The sequence below is a fragment of the Hemitrygon akajei genome, chromosome 3 (genome assembly GCF_048418815.1).
Source record: "Hemitrygon akajei chromosome 3, sHemAka1.3, whole genome shotgun sequence".
Lineage (NCBI taxonomy): Eukaryota > Metazoa > Chordata > Chondrichthyes > Myliobatiformes > Dasyatidae > Hemitrygon > Hemitrygon akajei.
This window is the reverse complement of record NC_133126.1, coordinates 66848412-66864626: the sequence shown is the minus strand read 5'-3', so window position 1 is coordinate 66864626 and position 16215 is coordinate 66848412. Positions and strand designations below refer to the sequence as shown.

The 16215-nt window shown below is 40.2% G+C and overlaps 1 protein-coding gene across 2 annotated transcripts in view; it reads left to right on the top strand.

The window, feature by feature from the left end:
• g2e3 (G2/M-phase specific E3 ubiquitin protein ligase) overlaps window positions 1-16215 on the top strand; it is an 81101-nt gene that overhangs the window by 54076 nt on the left and 10810 nt on the right. For both annotated transcript variants that reach the window (XM_073040079.1, XM_073040078.1), the window contains 3 exons: window positions 2855-2987; window positions 5257-5573; window positions 9347-9528. In XM_073040079.1, coding sequence (XP_072896180.1) covers window positions 2855-2987; window positions 5257-5573; window positions 9347-9528 — 632 coding nt within the window. The remainder of the gene's footprint in view (window positions 1-2854; window positions 2988-5256; window positions 5574-9346; window positions 9529-16215) is intronic.

The window sequence follows — 16215 nt, the reverse complement described above, 5'->3', positions numbered from 1 at the left end:
GTATATTGGGGGAAAATAAGGTTGGTGCTGGACCTAAGAGAGGAAATTTGTCGAATGCCTGTGAGATGGCTTTGTGGAGGTGCTTGTGGTTGAACCCACTAGGAAAAAGACAATTCTGGATTGGGTGTTTTATGAACTGGATTTGTTGAGCGAGTGTAAGGTAGAGGAACCCTTTGGAGGCAGTGATCTTAATATGATAAAATACACCCTGCAGTTTGAGAGGGAGAAGCTAAAGTTAAATTAGTATTACTGTGGAGTAAAGGGAATTACAGAGGCATGAGAGAGGAGCTGGCCAAAGTACATTCGAAGGTGATATGAGCATAGATGCCAGCAGAACAGCAATGGCTGGAGTTTCTGGGAGCAATTTGGAAAGCACAGGATGGATACATTCCAAAGAAGTATTTCAAAGGATGGATGAAATAAAGGGTGGTTGACTATGGAAGTCATATCAGCATAAAAACAAAAGAGAGGGCTTTAATATAGCAAAACTGAGTGGGATGTTAAAGGATTGGGAAATCACCAGAAGGCAACTAAAAAGCTATAGAGAGAAAAGATGAAATATGAAGGTCAGCTAGCCAATAATATAAGAGGATGCAGAAGTTTTTTTTCAGATATAAAGAGTAAAACAGAAGCAAGAGTAGATGGCAGACTGCTTGAAAATGATGCTGGAGGGGTAGTAATCGGGGACAAAGAAATGGCAGATGAACCAAATAAGTATTTTTCATCGTCTTCACTATGGAAGTCACCAGCAGTATATCTGAAGTAAGAGAGTGTCAGGGCAGAAGTGAGTGTAGTTGCTATTACTAAGAAGGTGTTTGGGAAGTTGAAAGGTCTGAATATAGATAAGTAACCTAACCTAGATGGACTACACCCCAGGGTTCTGAAAGAGATAGCTGAAGAGATTGTGGAGGTAAAAATGTATTGATCTTTCAAGAATCACTAGAATCTGGAATGATTCTGGAAGACTGGAAAATTGCAAGTGTCACTCCACCCTTTAAGAAGTGAGGGAGGCAGAGAAAGTTAAATTACAGGCCATTTAGCCTTATTTCAGTGGTTGGAAGATGTTGGGAATCCATTATTAAGGATGATGTTTTAGGGTACTTAGAGGCACGTGATAAATAGGGCAAAATCAGCTTAGTTTTCTTAACAGGAAATATTGACTGACAAATCTGTTGGAATTCTTTGAGGAAAATTACAGGCAGGATAGATGAAAGAGAGCCAGTGGATGGTGTTTATGTGGATTTTCAGAAGGCATTTGACAAGGTGCCGCACATGAGGCAGCCCATGGTACTATAGGAAAGATACCAACATGCATAGAAGATTGGCTGACTGGCAGGAAAGAAAGAATGGGAATAAAGGGGGACTCTTGATGTTGCTTTGGTGTTCTGTAAGGGTTGGAGTTGAGATCACTTACTTTAACAACATATTTCAATGATTTGAAATACAGAATTGATGGCTTTGTGGCCAAGTTTGAAGACCAAATTGCCTTACGAAGATAGGTGGAGGGGCAGCTGAAGAAGCAGGAGTCTGCAGAAGGACAGATTATGAGAATGGGCAAGGAAGAGGTGGATGGAATATAGTGTAGGGGAGTGTATGCTCAAGCACATTAGTAGAGGGAATAAAGGTAGACATTCTCTAAATGGGGAGAAAAAAGATGCAAAGGGACTTTGGGAATTCTCCTGCAGGATCCCTAAAGGTTAACTTCCAGGTTGAGTTGATGGTAAGGAAGGCAAATACAATGTTAGCATTCGTTTTGAGAGGACTAGAATATAAAATCAAGGACGTAATGCTGAGTCTTTATAAAGCATTGGCTAAATCACACTTGAAGTATTGTGAACAAATTTGGGCCCCGTATCTAAGATAAAAATGTGATGGAATTGTAGAGGGTCCAGAGCAGGTTCATGAGAATGATTCCAGGAATGAAGGGGTTAACTTGAGAAATGTTTGGCTCTGGGCCTATACTCGCTGGAGCTTAGAAGAATGAAGGGGGATCTCATTGAAACCCATTGAAAGGTCACAAAAGAGTGGATGTGAAGAGGAAGTTTCCTATAGCGGGGGAGTCTAGGACCTGAGGGCTCAGTCTCAGAATGGAGGGATGTCCCATTAAAACACGAGAAGGAATTTCTTTAGCCAGAGGGGTAAATCTGCGGAATTTATTGCCAGGGATAGCTTTGGAGGCCAGGTCATTGGGTAGATTCAAAGCAGAGGTTGATAGGTTCTTGATTACTAAGTGCATCAAAGGTTATGAGGAGAAGGCAGAATAATGGTGTTGAGTGTTAATAAATCAATGTTGTGAAATGCTGGAGTAGAATCGATGGGCTGAGTAGCTTAATTCTGCTCGTATTCCTTAAAGTCTTGTGGATAATCTTTATCTGGCTGGATTGTTGTGAGTAAGAGTCAATATTGGGATTGAGATGAGAAGAAACCCCATCACTAGAGAACAGTTCATCTTTAAGATTTTGTACCTGAGTGGGTACATTATATTCAAAATAAGGTCGATATGTTTTTAGCTAATAAAGGAATCACAGGAAAAGCTGTTAGTTGAGAAAAGTGGCAGTCCATTTACGCTGTAACCATGATTTTACTGAGTGGCAAAACAGACACAAAGGATTAACCAACCTATTCCTTTTGTTTCTAACGTTATCTGCACCTTACTCACTTTTGCCATCCAACTTGGAAGTTTGTTATAAAAATACTTCTGTTTCTATTGTGCTTGGTCTTTACTATTGTTGTATATGATTAGTAGATTATTAAAATTGAACAATCTGGTAGATTGTAAAGATCCAATTTTTATTAGAGTTTGTAAAAGTGCTAGATTGAACGTTTTTGAATTGTTTTATGATTTGTCCCATAGAAAAATTAAGGAAACGAAGCCGAAGTTCGGCGATAAATTCAAGAAAGAGGAAATATACAGAAAACCAGGATACACTCCGTTCACCCAAGTGTCCAAGGTTATCAGGTGGAACTCTGAAAGAATGCAAAAATAGGTTAGTACTGGGCAAAAATTATTCTTTTTTGTCTTGGAATTATGAAACAAAATGACAACTTGATTAACTGAGAAAGATATCCTAAGCATATCAATATCCTAAATTCTGCATTCTGCAGATCACGAATATTTGTTTGCTGCTTGTAATCCTTGCCCTTCAGATCTCCCACTCCCATTTTGCATCTAATTCTGTCTATCCTCCCATCACCGCTCATCTTTGACTTTGGTGCTTGTTTTCAGCAAAACCGTCACTATGGTTTATACACTCATCACTTTTAATGCTGCCTAATGTCCATTCAAGGGAAAAAGACTGCCAATATTTAGCCATCTAACTGACAATAAGACAAATACTTTAATGAATGTGTTCTCCAAGTTCAGAAGTCCCAGACTTACCAAATGATGGGTGATATGACACCTATCAATGCATCATTTGCTTGACTGTATGGGCTTTTAGCACAAAGCTCTGTCATGTTAAACAATTTACCCAGGAGATTTGCTTTTTCAAATCCAAGGCTGTTTCTTTCAATGGGGATTGTGGAGTTATGAAAATCAAGCCAAGGGAATTTTAATTTAGTTTATTTTTCTAACTTTAACTCTTCATAATGTATGTGGTTTACCAAAGATTATGAGACTGCAGATGCTGAACGTATTGGGAGCAACACACAAAACACTGGATGAACTCAGGACAAGATTCCTTCCTATAGATGCTGCCCGACGCACTGCATTCCCAGCATTTTGCTTGTGTTACAAAAGGCAGTTTAAATAGCTTGGTACAGACTAGATGGGATAAAGGGCCTATTTCTGTTCTGTACTTTTCTATGTCAACTATGAGCTAAGCAGCTCAGGCAGCATCTAATGAGGGAAATGAGTAGTTGGTGGTTTGGGCTGAGATTCTTCTTCGTGACTAATAGAAGAGTGGAGCTGACCAATATGGAAAGCTTAGTACAGTTTTAGGTGGGAAAAATTGGAGGGAGGACAGACTGAAGAACTTAAGAATAATAATTAAATTACTTAGTTTAATTTCACATTCTGGCTACAGATTAGAAGACAATTAGTTATTTCTGCAACTGATTTATAAGTGTTGCATTCTCTGAAATATCCTGTTCATGTACTAATGCCATTATTTAGTAAGTTCATGTTCTTGAACTTGTTCTTCATCCCTCAAATTCAGTTCTGTACCTTATCCTTGAAACTTTTTTTCATTTTTGGTGTCTAAATCAAATTTCTCTTTGTCAGTGAATGCAAGTGGTAGAATTCAATGTGATGATGTAGCATAAAATTAAATGATTATTACAATTTCGAAAATGTTTCACAAACGTACTGTTTTTAGAACATCGCTGCAAATTAAGAACATAAGAAATAGGAGCAGGAGTAGGCCATGCGGCCCGTCGAGTCTACTCTGCCATTCAATAAGATCATGGCTGATCTGGCCATGGACTCATCTCCAGCTATTTACCTTTCCGGCATAACCCTTAATTCCCCTACCTTGCAAAAATTTAGACACCAAAAATTAAGCTTTGCCTGTTGGGTTTATTAACCAGTCTAAGTCCTTCCACCTGCTATTAATTTTTCCCAAGTTAAATCATCAACTGATATTTTACAGCGTCAATGGTATTTTAAAATTTTGGTATTTATTTCTGAGACAACTTGCCCACATTTGGAATGCACAAAATGATGGATTCTAGTTTTGTGAAATGTAAACCAGTAAGCAAACATGGCTCAATTTTCCCCAAGGTAAGTAATAATCAGAATATCCTTTGTAGAAGAAATTTTGATGAAAATAGTGCTTTTAGTGATAGAAATAATCTCTGAAGTATATTATATTCAGCTACTATCACACTGACTAGAAAGACTTGATTTGTAAAGAAGTTTTAGGATAGAGTTTGATTTTAACTGAGCATTAGGACTAGATTTTTCTTACTTTGCTGCAGTTATGTAATCTCCTTGGAGAGGCAAGGACCAGTTGAAGGAAGGGTAAAGCTTCATTACTTCAGGAGAACTTCAATCCCCTTGTTATTCATTCCATTCCATCCCATCAGTGAGTTTAGGGTCCCAAATTTCTGTTTTATTTTTATTGTTTCTTGCTTAAAGGTTAAGTTTGTGATCTGTTTGGAGCTAAAGACTATTGGTCATTAGGATATCTTTCATTTTTGATATTTTAAATTGTAAAATATTAAAAGACTTACTGAGGAGCTGCAGTGTATTTCGTGAAGTAATACATGGTGATACATAGTTACTTTACCAACTTATTGCAAATATTTTTTCAACAGCCAAATATTTGCAGCAAGACCTCTTGCAAGCATTTTGAAGGAATTGAGGTCACAAATCAAATCGAATGTCATCTCAAGAATCAATGTTGACAGAACAAATGTCTGGGAAGGAGCTTTGAGAGTGATGAAGAGGAAAGTATTTAATCCTACCAACACAATTTGCATTCAGTATTCAAATAATGCTGGAAAACCTCAAGAAATGCCTGACATTGAAAACCCTCTTCGTGATTTCTTTAATTTGCTCATGCATCATCTTCAGAATTCAACCCTATTTGATGGTCTGAATACCTCAAAGAACTTAACTCTGAATTCTCAAGGTTAGACATTTTTCACATATAATTAATGACTTTGGTCTTTTTTGTTTTATCATTTGATTTTCATGTTGTACAAGAAAAGATGAAGAATTAACATTAGTTGTAATTTGAGTTGACTTTTGCTTGGGTGTTTTGCCCAAAATCAGATGCACATAAAATACCCGAGTGGCTCTACAATTCACTGTTAAATGGAAATGAACATTAAATTCATTGTAAGATTAAATTTGGACAGTGAAACTAAAACTTTATGGATCTCAAACAGCAACCTCTTAAGTATTAAGTACAGGTGCACAAAGGAACATACCCTTTTTGATATCTATGTCAGTTTGAATATCCTTCATTATGCTCTTTCACAAGATGCGTGCTCAGTTTGTCAACTAAGATGGATACTTGTGAAAGTCAATGAAAATGTAATGTCATGTAAGAAGGAGGAAGCCTCAGAAGAACAATGTTTTCATTGCATTAGGGTGCAGAATGTTTGTTAACCAATTACAGTGTTTAAAATCTGAGGAGTTTAAAGTAAAATGCTAATTTTGCATTGTGATATCATTTTGCTTTTCTTAATTTTTTCCTGATAACAAATAGAAGAACAGAAATATTGAACTAAAATGGCAGGTTTTGCCTCAGATTTTGTTGATGGTTAATTACAACTTATATTTAAACATTCGTCTTCTCTAACACTACAATATCCTAAGGGAATTCACCCTCTTGTAATCTCAGTGAATCTACATTGTATATAATGTTTCTATAACATTATACTTGCTAGTTTTCTTGAGTATTTTTGTTGTGCTAGGGGAACAATTGTTGGTTGCGTATAGAACAGAACAGTACAGGAACAGGCCCTTCGGCCCACAACATTGTGCCAATCCAAATAAATTAGTAATCAAATGAACAACTAAACATATCCTTTATTCCCACACAGTGTCCATATCCCTCCATTTTCCTCATATTCACATGTGTATTTAAACGTCTCAAAAGTCCCGAATGTATCTGCATCTACCACCAACCCAGGTATATAAAACAAAACTTGCCTCTAGCATCTTTAAAATTATCCCTTCACTTTAAATGCATGCCCTCTGGGATGTGCCCTGGGAAAAAAGATGCTGTCTGTCTACTCTATATATACCCCTCAATCTTATGAATCTCTGTCAGATCTTACCTCAGCCTCCACTGTTCCAGAGAAAACAACTTGGGTTTGTTCAACCTCTTGTTATAGCACATGCCCTCTAGTAAATCTCTTCTACACCCTCTCCAAAGACTCAACATCTTCCCTATTATATGGGTGATCAGAAATGTATGCAATTCCATATGCAACCTAAACAGAGCTCTATAAAGCTGCAACATAACTTGATGAGTTTTGACTACTAAAGGCAAACATGACATGTACCTTCTTAACCACTTTATCAGCCTGTGTAGCCACTTTTAGGGAGCTATGAACTTGGACCCCAAGATCCCTTTACTCATCAGCATTGTTAAAGGTCTTGCCTTTAACAGTGTACTGGCCCCTTTATCCTGCTCTATTCTTTGTCATTCATCTACGCCATCCACAACACCATCAATCTACAAACTTCCTTACCCACTCATTTACATTTTCTTCCAAGTCATTTATATATATATCACAAACAGCAGAGATCCATATGATCATAAATCCTATCCCTAAGGATTCTCTCTAATAACTTAACAACCACTGACATCAGACTCACCAGTCTCTATTTTCCAGGATTGTCCCTGGTTCCCTTTCTGAACAATGGAGCGACAGTAGCTACTTGCCAGTCCTCCAGGACTTTGCCTGTATCTAGAGAGAATACAAAGATATTGGTCAAGGCCCCAGCAATCTCTTCACTTGCCTCTGTCAATAAACTGAAGTATATCCCAGCAAGCCCTAGGGACTTAATGCTTCTTTAAGGGACCCAACACTACTTCCTCCTTTACTTCATTTCCGAGCATATTAATACTCTCCCACTGATCTCCCTATCCTCCACACCCTTCTGGGCAAATACTAATGTGAAGGATCTCAGGCACATCCTTTGCATCCAAGCAAATGTTCCCCCTTTTGTCCATGAGTAGTCCCGCCCTTTCCCTAGTCATCTTCTTGCTCGTAATGTATGTGTAAAATGCCTTGGGGTTCTCTTTAATCCTAATTGCCAAGAACTTTTCTTTATCCCTCCCAGTTTTCCTAATTCCCTTCTTGAGTTCTGGCTTCTTTGTAATCCTCTAATACTCTGTTTGATTCTAGCTTCCTGAGCTTACATCCTATTTCTTGACTAAATTCATCACCACCTTTGACATCCAAGGTTCTCTTACCTTGCCATCCTGGTATTTCCTCCTTACTGGAACATACTATACCTGTCTTGCACTATGTGTTAAATGTGGACTTACCTAAAAACAGCTGTTCCCAATTAACTCTCTATAGTTCCTATCTAATGTCTTGTAATTTGCCTTGTTCTAATTTAATACTGCCCTGCAAGGGCCATACTTAATGTATATATGTCTATAGCAGTCTTAAAACTTAAGGAGTTGTGATCACTTTTCTCTTAATTGCTCACCCACTGAAAGATTGGTCACCTGGCCAGGCTCATTACCCAATATCAGATCTAGTGCAGCCCTTCTTCTTGATGGAACATCTACATATTGTTTTAAGAACCCCTCCTGGGTGCAACTAACAAATTTTGCCCCATGTAAACTCCTTGCATAAAAAGATCCCAGTTTATATTGGGGTAGTTGGAGTCCCCCATTACAACCCTATTGTTTGTAAACCTTTCCTTAATATGCCTGCATATCTGTTCTGCGATGTCCCAGTGGCTATTGTGGGGTGGGGATCTGTCACACAATGCCATCAATGATTGCACCCTTCCTATCTTTGAGTTCTACCCATATAGACTCAGTGGATGAGCCTTCAATTAATGTTCCCTCTGAGTGCAGCTGTGATATTGTCCCTGATTAGTAGTGAAACTATTTCTTCTTAGTCTCTCCCCCTCCCCAACACCACCAGTTACCATCCTGGGACAGTAAGCATTCATATTCATTCCTGTGCCTCTCTCAATTAAGTCTCTGTAATGTCCACAACATCATACTTCCATATACTGACCCATGCTCCTTTACCCGTATCTTCCTAGCATTAAACTATCTGTCCCATCAAATCCATTACTTTGCTCCTGTCTCCTTTTACTGGCCTTGACATTTATCTTCTTCTGCATCCATCCACTTTCTGAACTAATGTTCTTGCTCCCATCCCTCTGCTATCTTATTCTATTGAAGTAGAAAAATAATTTTTATCAATCAAACGGTGTTTCTTTGTTTTCTTCATTACAGTAGCACATAGTTCAACATCTGGTGCTGCAGGCAATTAGCAACAGAGCTTGTTTTGAAACAATGTAAAGCAAATTGTCTGCCATGGGAACACAAATCAGTGATGTGGAAGTTGTCTTGTTTTTAATGCACAGAAGAATAAATACTCATTTAAGAATAGCTTGCTTCCTTGATTTCAAATCATTCAAATTTAAAAATAAGAGGCCTATTCTTCCAAATTGCTGCTATATGTCTGGAACTCTTGATAATTAGGAAATTGAATCAACTTAAATAAATATATTGTATTTGTACATCATTTATTGTTACCTTGGGAAGTTCCAAAGTTCTTCATTTCCAAGTATTGATGTTTTAAGTGTAGTAGTTGGTGTGATGGAAAATATTGAGTGGAACTTTTGGTTGTTTATCCTCCTAATCTGAGTGCATTAGAAGATAAAAGTCTATATATTTATATTCATTTCTTTCTGTAGCTCTTAGGTTGGATTGGTATTATGAGGCTGGACGAATGATTGCACTATCCTTAGTTCATGGTGGTCCATTACCAAACTTCTTATCCAAAACACTATTTAATTGTCTGGCCTATGGACCAGAGATAACTGAGCCAAGTATAGAAGACGTGGCATCATTTGAGATAACACAAAAGATCATAAAGGTAAAATCATGAACTACTTTTAAATCCTATGGTTAAGGGCAGTCTCTGACAACGTTTCTTTTTTCCCAAAAGCAAATCTTGAGATGTGAATTAATCTTGAAATATAAATCTTGACTATCTATGTACAAATGAAATGAGTTAAATAAAAGTTATAATGGCCTTAAGCTCATAAAATAAAATTGTTTGAAAAAATTTGATAGGTCTTCCCAAAGAAAACTTTTTTGTAGAAAATGTGGAGAAAAGGAATCGGGCAATTGAGGCAATGTTCTGAGGAAAAGAGCATCATTGCGAGTAGCCTCATTGTTTCTGCCTGCTACTGCTCCACTGAACTTGTTTGCAAACCGCGACTCAATTTTATCCCTCTTGGTTCAGTTCCTTCCCAGCTACACCCGTGGCACTTCACGTGCTCTTACTCTCCTCAACAACTTTCAATTCCCTGGCCCCGATTGCCTCATTTTCACCATGGATCTCGAGAAGCCATACACTTCTATCCCCCTTCAAGAAGGCCTTGAAGCTCTCCACTTCTTTCTCGAAAACAGACATGACCAGTTTCCCTCCAGCGCCACCCTCCTCAGTCTGGCAGAACTAGTCCTCGAACTCAACAATTTCTTTTTTAGCGCCTCCCACTTTCTCCTTTGGCTCCTCTCACTTTCTCCAAACTAAGGTCTAGCCATGGGTACGTGCATGGGCCCCAGCTATGCCTGCCTTTTTGTTGGCTATGTGTATGTTCCAAGCCTTCCCTGGTAATGTTTCCCAACTCTTTCTCCTCTACATTGACGACTTCGTTAGTGCTCCTTCATGCACCCATGCTAAGCTTGTCAATTTCACCAACTTCCGCCTAGCCCTTAGTTCACTTGGTCCATTTCTGACACCTATCCCCTTTCTCAATCTCTCTGACTCAATCACTGGAGACAGACTGCCTACTGATATATTATAAACCTACCCACTCCCATAGCTATCTTGACTATAACGCTTCCCACCATGTCTCCTGTTTAAAAAAAAAAAAATGCCTTTCCCTTTTCTCAGTTCCCTTGTCTCTTCTGTGTCTGGTCCTAGGATGTGACTTTCCTTCAGGACATAAGGAATGACTTCCTCCTTCAAGCATTGGGGTTTCCCTTCCTTCTCCATTGATACTGATCTCACTGGCATTTCCTCCACTTCCCAGACATCCAACCTCCCCCCATTTTCCCACCACCATAACAGGGATAGAGTTACTTTTGTTCTCACCAACCACCCCATGAACCTCCGAATCGAGCCCATCATTCTCTGCAATTTCTGCCTTCAGTGACATCTTTACTCCATCCCCCCTCTACCTTCCTTAGGGATTGCTCCCTCTGTGATTCCTTTGTCCCTCCCCACTAACTCTCTCCTGCCACTTATCCCTGCAAGCAGAAGTGTTACACCTGTCAATTCACCTCTTCCCTCACTTCCATTCAGAGCCCCAAACAGTTCTTCCAGATGAGGGAGCACATTACCTGTGAATTTGTTGGGGACGTCCAGCACTTCCGGTGCAGCCTGCATTACACTGGTGAGACCTGACATAGATTGGGGATTTGCTTTGTCCAGCACCTTTGCTCCATCCTCAAAAAGTCGGATTTCCAGGTGCCCAACCATTTTAATTCCAATCCCCTTTCCCATTCTGCCATTTTGTGCATGGCCTCCTCTACTGCAACAATGAGGCCACTCTCAGGTTGGAGGAGCAACACCTCATATTCCATCTGGGTAGCCTCCAACCTGATGGCATGAACATCGATTTCTCCAACTTCAGGTATCCCCCTTCCCTTTCTTTCTTTCTAATTCCCCCCCATGCTGGACCCCTTTTCACATTTTCTCTTCTCACCTGCCTATCACCACCCCCTGGTGTCCCCCCTTTCCTTTTTCCTGTGGTCCACTTTCCTCTCCTATTATCCCTTCAGCCCTTTACCTTTTCTGTTTTCTTCCCAGCTTCTTGCTTAATCTCTCCCACCCACCCACCTGGCTTCCAGCTTGTATACCTTCTCCTCCCCTCACCTTTGTATTCTGGCTTCTTCACCTTTCCTTCACAGTCCTGATGAACCCCACCCCCACCGTCCTGAAACATCAACTGTTATTCAGTTCCATAGATGCTGCCTGACCTGCTAAGTTCCTCCAGCATTTTGTGTGTGTTGCCCTGGATTTCCAGCATCTGCAGAATATCTTGTGTTTATTATTAGTATTGTGATGCAAATGTTATCTGTTTTAAAATTGGTAATATTTCTAAAATGGACCTCTTGAAAAATATGCATATCAGCAACAGGTCTTCAACTCACTACTCTTCAGTTTTGAATTACAAGTACTTGCCACAAAGAGGGAGGCAAATCATCTGACTAGTCTAAGAGCAATACTGTGTGTATTTAAACTCCAGAGTAACTTTTTTATCCACTCTTTTGATTTTTAATATAGTATAGAATGTGGGAGGGGTAGAAAGTATTGGGCAAATGATGGCTTTTCTAAACAAAAATACTCAACCCACTGAATGTCTTAATGTGCTCCATTGTTTCTCTCCATGTAGAGACAAGTAAAGGAGCTTCAGGTTAGACCTGATTTAGGGCCTGATAACCTAGTGGTTTATTGTGGAATACAGTGCTGTATTTTTAATTATTCATGCTTTTAGTTCATGTTTTTAATGTTGACTATTTAAGACCATAAGATATAGGAGCAGAAGTCTGCTCCACCATTTAATCATGGGCTGATCCAATTCTTCCAGTCATCCCCATTCCCCTGCCTTCTCCCCATACCCTTTCATGCCCTTGCTAATCAAGAACATATCTATCTCTGCCTTAAATGCACCTAATGACTTGGCCTCCACAGCCACTCGTGGCAACGAATTCCACAGATTTACCACCCTCTGACTAAAGTAATTTCACTGCATCTCTGTTCTGAATGGACGTCCTTCAATCCTGAAGTCCGCTTGTCCTGGAGTCCCCTACCATATCTGATCTATTCAGGCCTTTTAACATTCGGAACGTTTCTATGAGATTCCCCCCTCATTCTCATGAACTCCAGAGAATACAGCCCAAGAGTTGCCGGGCATTCCTCATATGGTAACCCTTTCATTCTTAAAATCATTCTGGTGAATCTTCTCTGAACCCTCTCTAATGTCAGTATATCCTTCCTAAAATAAGGAGCCCAAAACTGCGCACCATACTCTCTAAGTGTGGTCTTACAAGTGCCTTATGGAGCTCAACATCACATCCCTGCTCTTTTATTCTATACCTCTAGCAATGAATGCCAACATTGCATTTGCCTTTTTCACCACTAACTCAACCTGGAGGTTAACCTTTAGGGTATCCTGCACAAGGACTCCCAAGTCCCTTTGCATCTCTGCATTTTTGAATTCTCTCCCATCTAAATAATAGTATGCCCGTTTATTTCTTCCACCAAAGTGCATGACCATCTACTTTCTAACATTGTATTTCATTTGCCACTTCTTTGCCCATTCCCCTAAACTTTCTAAGTCTCTCTGCAGGCTCTCTGTTTCCTCAACACTACCCGCTCCTCCACCTATATTTGTATCATTGGCAAATTTAGCTACAAATCCATTAATCCTATAGTCCAAATCATTGAAACACATCATAAAAATCTGTGGTCCCGACACCGACCCCTGTGGAACTCCACTGGTAACCAGCAGCCAACCAGAATAGGATCCCTTTATTCCCACTCTCTGTTTTCTGCCAATCAGCCAATGCTCCACCCATGCTAGTAATTCCCCTGTAATTCCTAGGATCTGACCTTGTTAAGCAGCCTCATGTGCAGCACCTTGTTAAAGGCCTTCTGAAAATCCAAGTACACCACATCTACTGCATCTTCTTTGTCTACCCTGCTTGTAATTTCCTCAAAAAGTTGCAGTAGGTTAGTCGGGCAAGATTTTCCTTTCAGGAAACCATGCTGTCTTTGGCCTATCTTGTCATGTGTCTCTAGATACTCCATAATCTCATCCATAACAATCAATTCCAACAACTTCCCAACCACTGATGTCAAGCTAACAGGTCAATAATTTCCTTTCTGCTGCCTCCCACCCTTCTTAAATAGCGGAGTAACATTTGCAATTTTCCAGTCATCAGGTACAATGCCAGAATCTATCAATTCTTGAAAGATCATTGTTAATGCCTCTGCAATCTCTCCAGCTACTTCCTTCAGAACCCGAGGGTGCATTCCATCAGGTCCAGGAGATTTATCCACCCTCAGATCATTAAGCTTCCTGAGCACCTTCTCGTTCATAATTTTCACTTTCCTGACACTGTTGAATGTCCAGTGTACTGTAGATGTCTTCCACTGTGAAGACTGATGCAAAATACGCATTTGGTTCCTCTATCATCTCTGCGCCTCTCATTACAATATCTTCAGCGTCATTTCCTATTGGTCCTATATCTACCCTCAACTCTCTTTTACTCTTCATATACTTAAAAACACTTTTAGTATCTTCTCTGATATTAGTCGCCAACTTCCTTTCATAATTCATCTTTTCCTTCCTAATGACATTCTTAGTTTCCTTCTGCAAGGTTTTATAAGCTTCCCAATTCTCTATCTTCCCACTGGCTTTGGCTTTCTTGTTTGCTCTCTCTTTTGCTTTTACTTTGGCTCTGACTTCACTTGTCAGCCATGGTAGTGTCCTCCTTCCATTGAAAAATTTCTTATTTGGAATATATCTGTCTTGCATTTCCTTCATTTTTCGCAGAAATTTCAGCCATTGCTGCACTGCTGTCCTTCCTGCTAGTATCTCTTTCCTGTCAATCTTGGCCAGTTCCCCTCTCATGTCATTGTAATTTCCTTTATTCCACTGAAATACTAACACATTGGAATTTAGTTTCTCCTTCTCAAATTTCAAAGTGAACTGGATCATATTGTGATCACTATTCCCTAAGGGTTCCTTAACCTTAAGTTCCCTTATCACCTCCGGATCATTGCACAACACCCAATCCAGTGCAGCCAATCCCCTAATGGGCTCAACAACAAGCTGTTCTAAAAAGCCATCCCTTAGACATTATATAAATTCTCTCTTGAGGTCCGGTATTGGCCTGATTTTCCCAATTCATGTTACAATCCCCAACGATTATCATGACATTGCCCCTCTGACATGCCTTTTCTATCTCCTGCTGTAATTTGTAATCCACTTCCCGGCTGCTGTTTTGAGGTCTGTATACAACTTCCATTAGGGTCCTTTTATCCTTGTCATTTCTTAACTCAACCCATAGGGACTCTGTACATTCCGATCCTATGTCATCCCTTTCTAGTGATTTAATATTATTCCTTGTATACAGGGCCACACCACCTCTGCCTACTAACCTACCTTTTTTTTTTAAACTTTTTTTATTGTTTTCAAATAGTCTAACCTACCTTTCTGATACACCGTATATTCTTGGACTTTCAGCTCCCAATGGCAGCCATCATTTAGCCAAGTTTCAGAGATGGTCACAATGTCATACTTGTTAATCTGTAGCTGAATTTCAAGATCATTCATTTTATTTCTTGTGCTGTGTGCATTCAAATATAACATTTTTCAGTCCAGTATTTGTTGCTGTCTGTTTTAACTGCACCACCCCTCTATTCAGGGAGTTGGGTAGCCCTGTAACTCATCCCACTGGCTGTGATTATGCCTCATTTCCTGCCTGCCCTTTCTATCAGTCCAGTTCCCATCCCCCTGCCAAATTAGTTTAAACCCTCCCGAACAGTTCTATTAAACCTGCCTGCTAGGGTTCAGGTGTAACCTGTCCTTTTTGTACAGGTCGTACCTCCCCCAGAAGAGGCCCCAATGATCCAGGAACCCAAAGCCCTGCCCCCTACACCATTCTCTCAGCCATGTATTAATATGCCTGCTCATGCTATTTTTGCGCTTGTTAGCATGTGGCACAGGCAGCAATCCTGAGATTACTACCTGGAGGTCCTGCTTTTCAGCTTCCTACCCAACTCCCTGAATTCTCTCTTCAGGGCCTCCTCCCTTTTTCTACCTATGTCATTGGCACCAATGTGTACCAAGACTTCTGGTTGTTCACCCTCTCCCTTCAGAATACTCTGTATCCGATCCGAGATATCCCGTACACTGGCACCTGGGAGGCAAAACACCGTGCAGGTATCTCTGTGAGGCTGACAGAACCTCCTGTCTGTTCCTCTCACTATTTAATCCCCTATGACTACTGCATTCCTTATCTTCTCTCCCTTCGGCACCACAGAACCAGGCTTATTGCCTGAGACCCGATCGCCGTGGTCATCCTCTGTCAGTTCACCCCACTCAGCAGCATCCAAAACAAGAAATAATTACTGAGGGGGATGGCCAGAGGGGTGCTGTCTACTATCTGAGCTCCCTTCCCTTACCTGACAGTAACCCACTTGTCTAACTCCTGCAGCCTTGGGGTGACTTATTCCCTGTAGCTCCTCTCTATCTCCTGCTCACTTTCCCTAATAAGCTGTAGGTTATCAAGCCACAGCTCCAGGTCCCCAATACGGTCTCTCAGAAGCTGCATCTCGATGCACCTGGCACAGATGTGGCCATTTGGGAGACTGGAAGACTCCAGGATTCTCACATCTGACACCCAGAGCAAAGTACTAACCCTACAGACATGCCCTCTATTCCTCCAAATAAAAATGCAAGCAGAAAAAAAATGAAGTCCACCAACCCACTTACCTCGCCAAAGCCCTACCGCTCTGTCTCAGATTACTCCATCGATGACT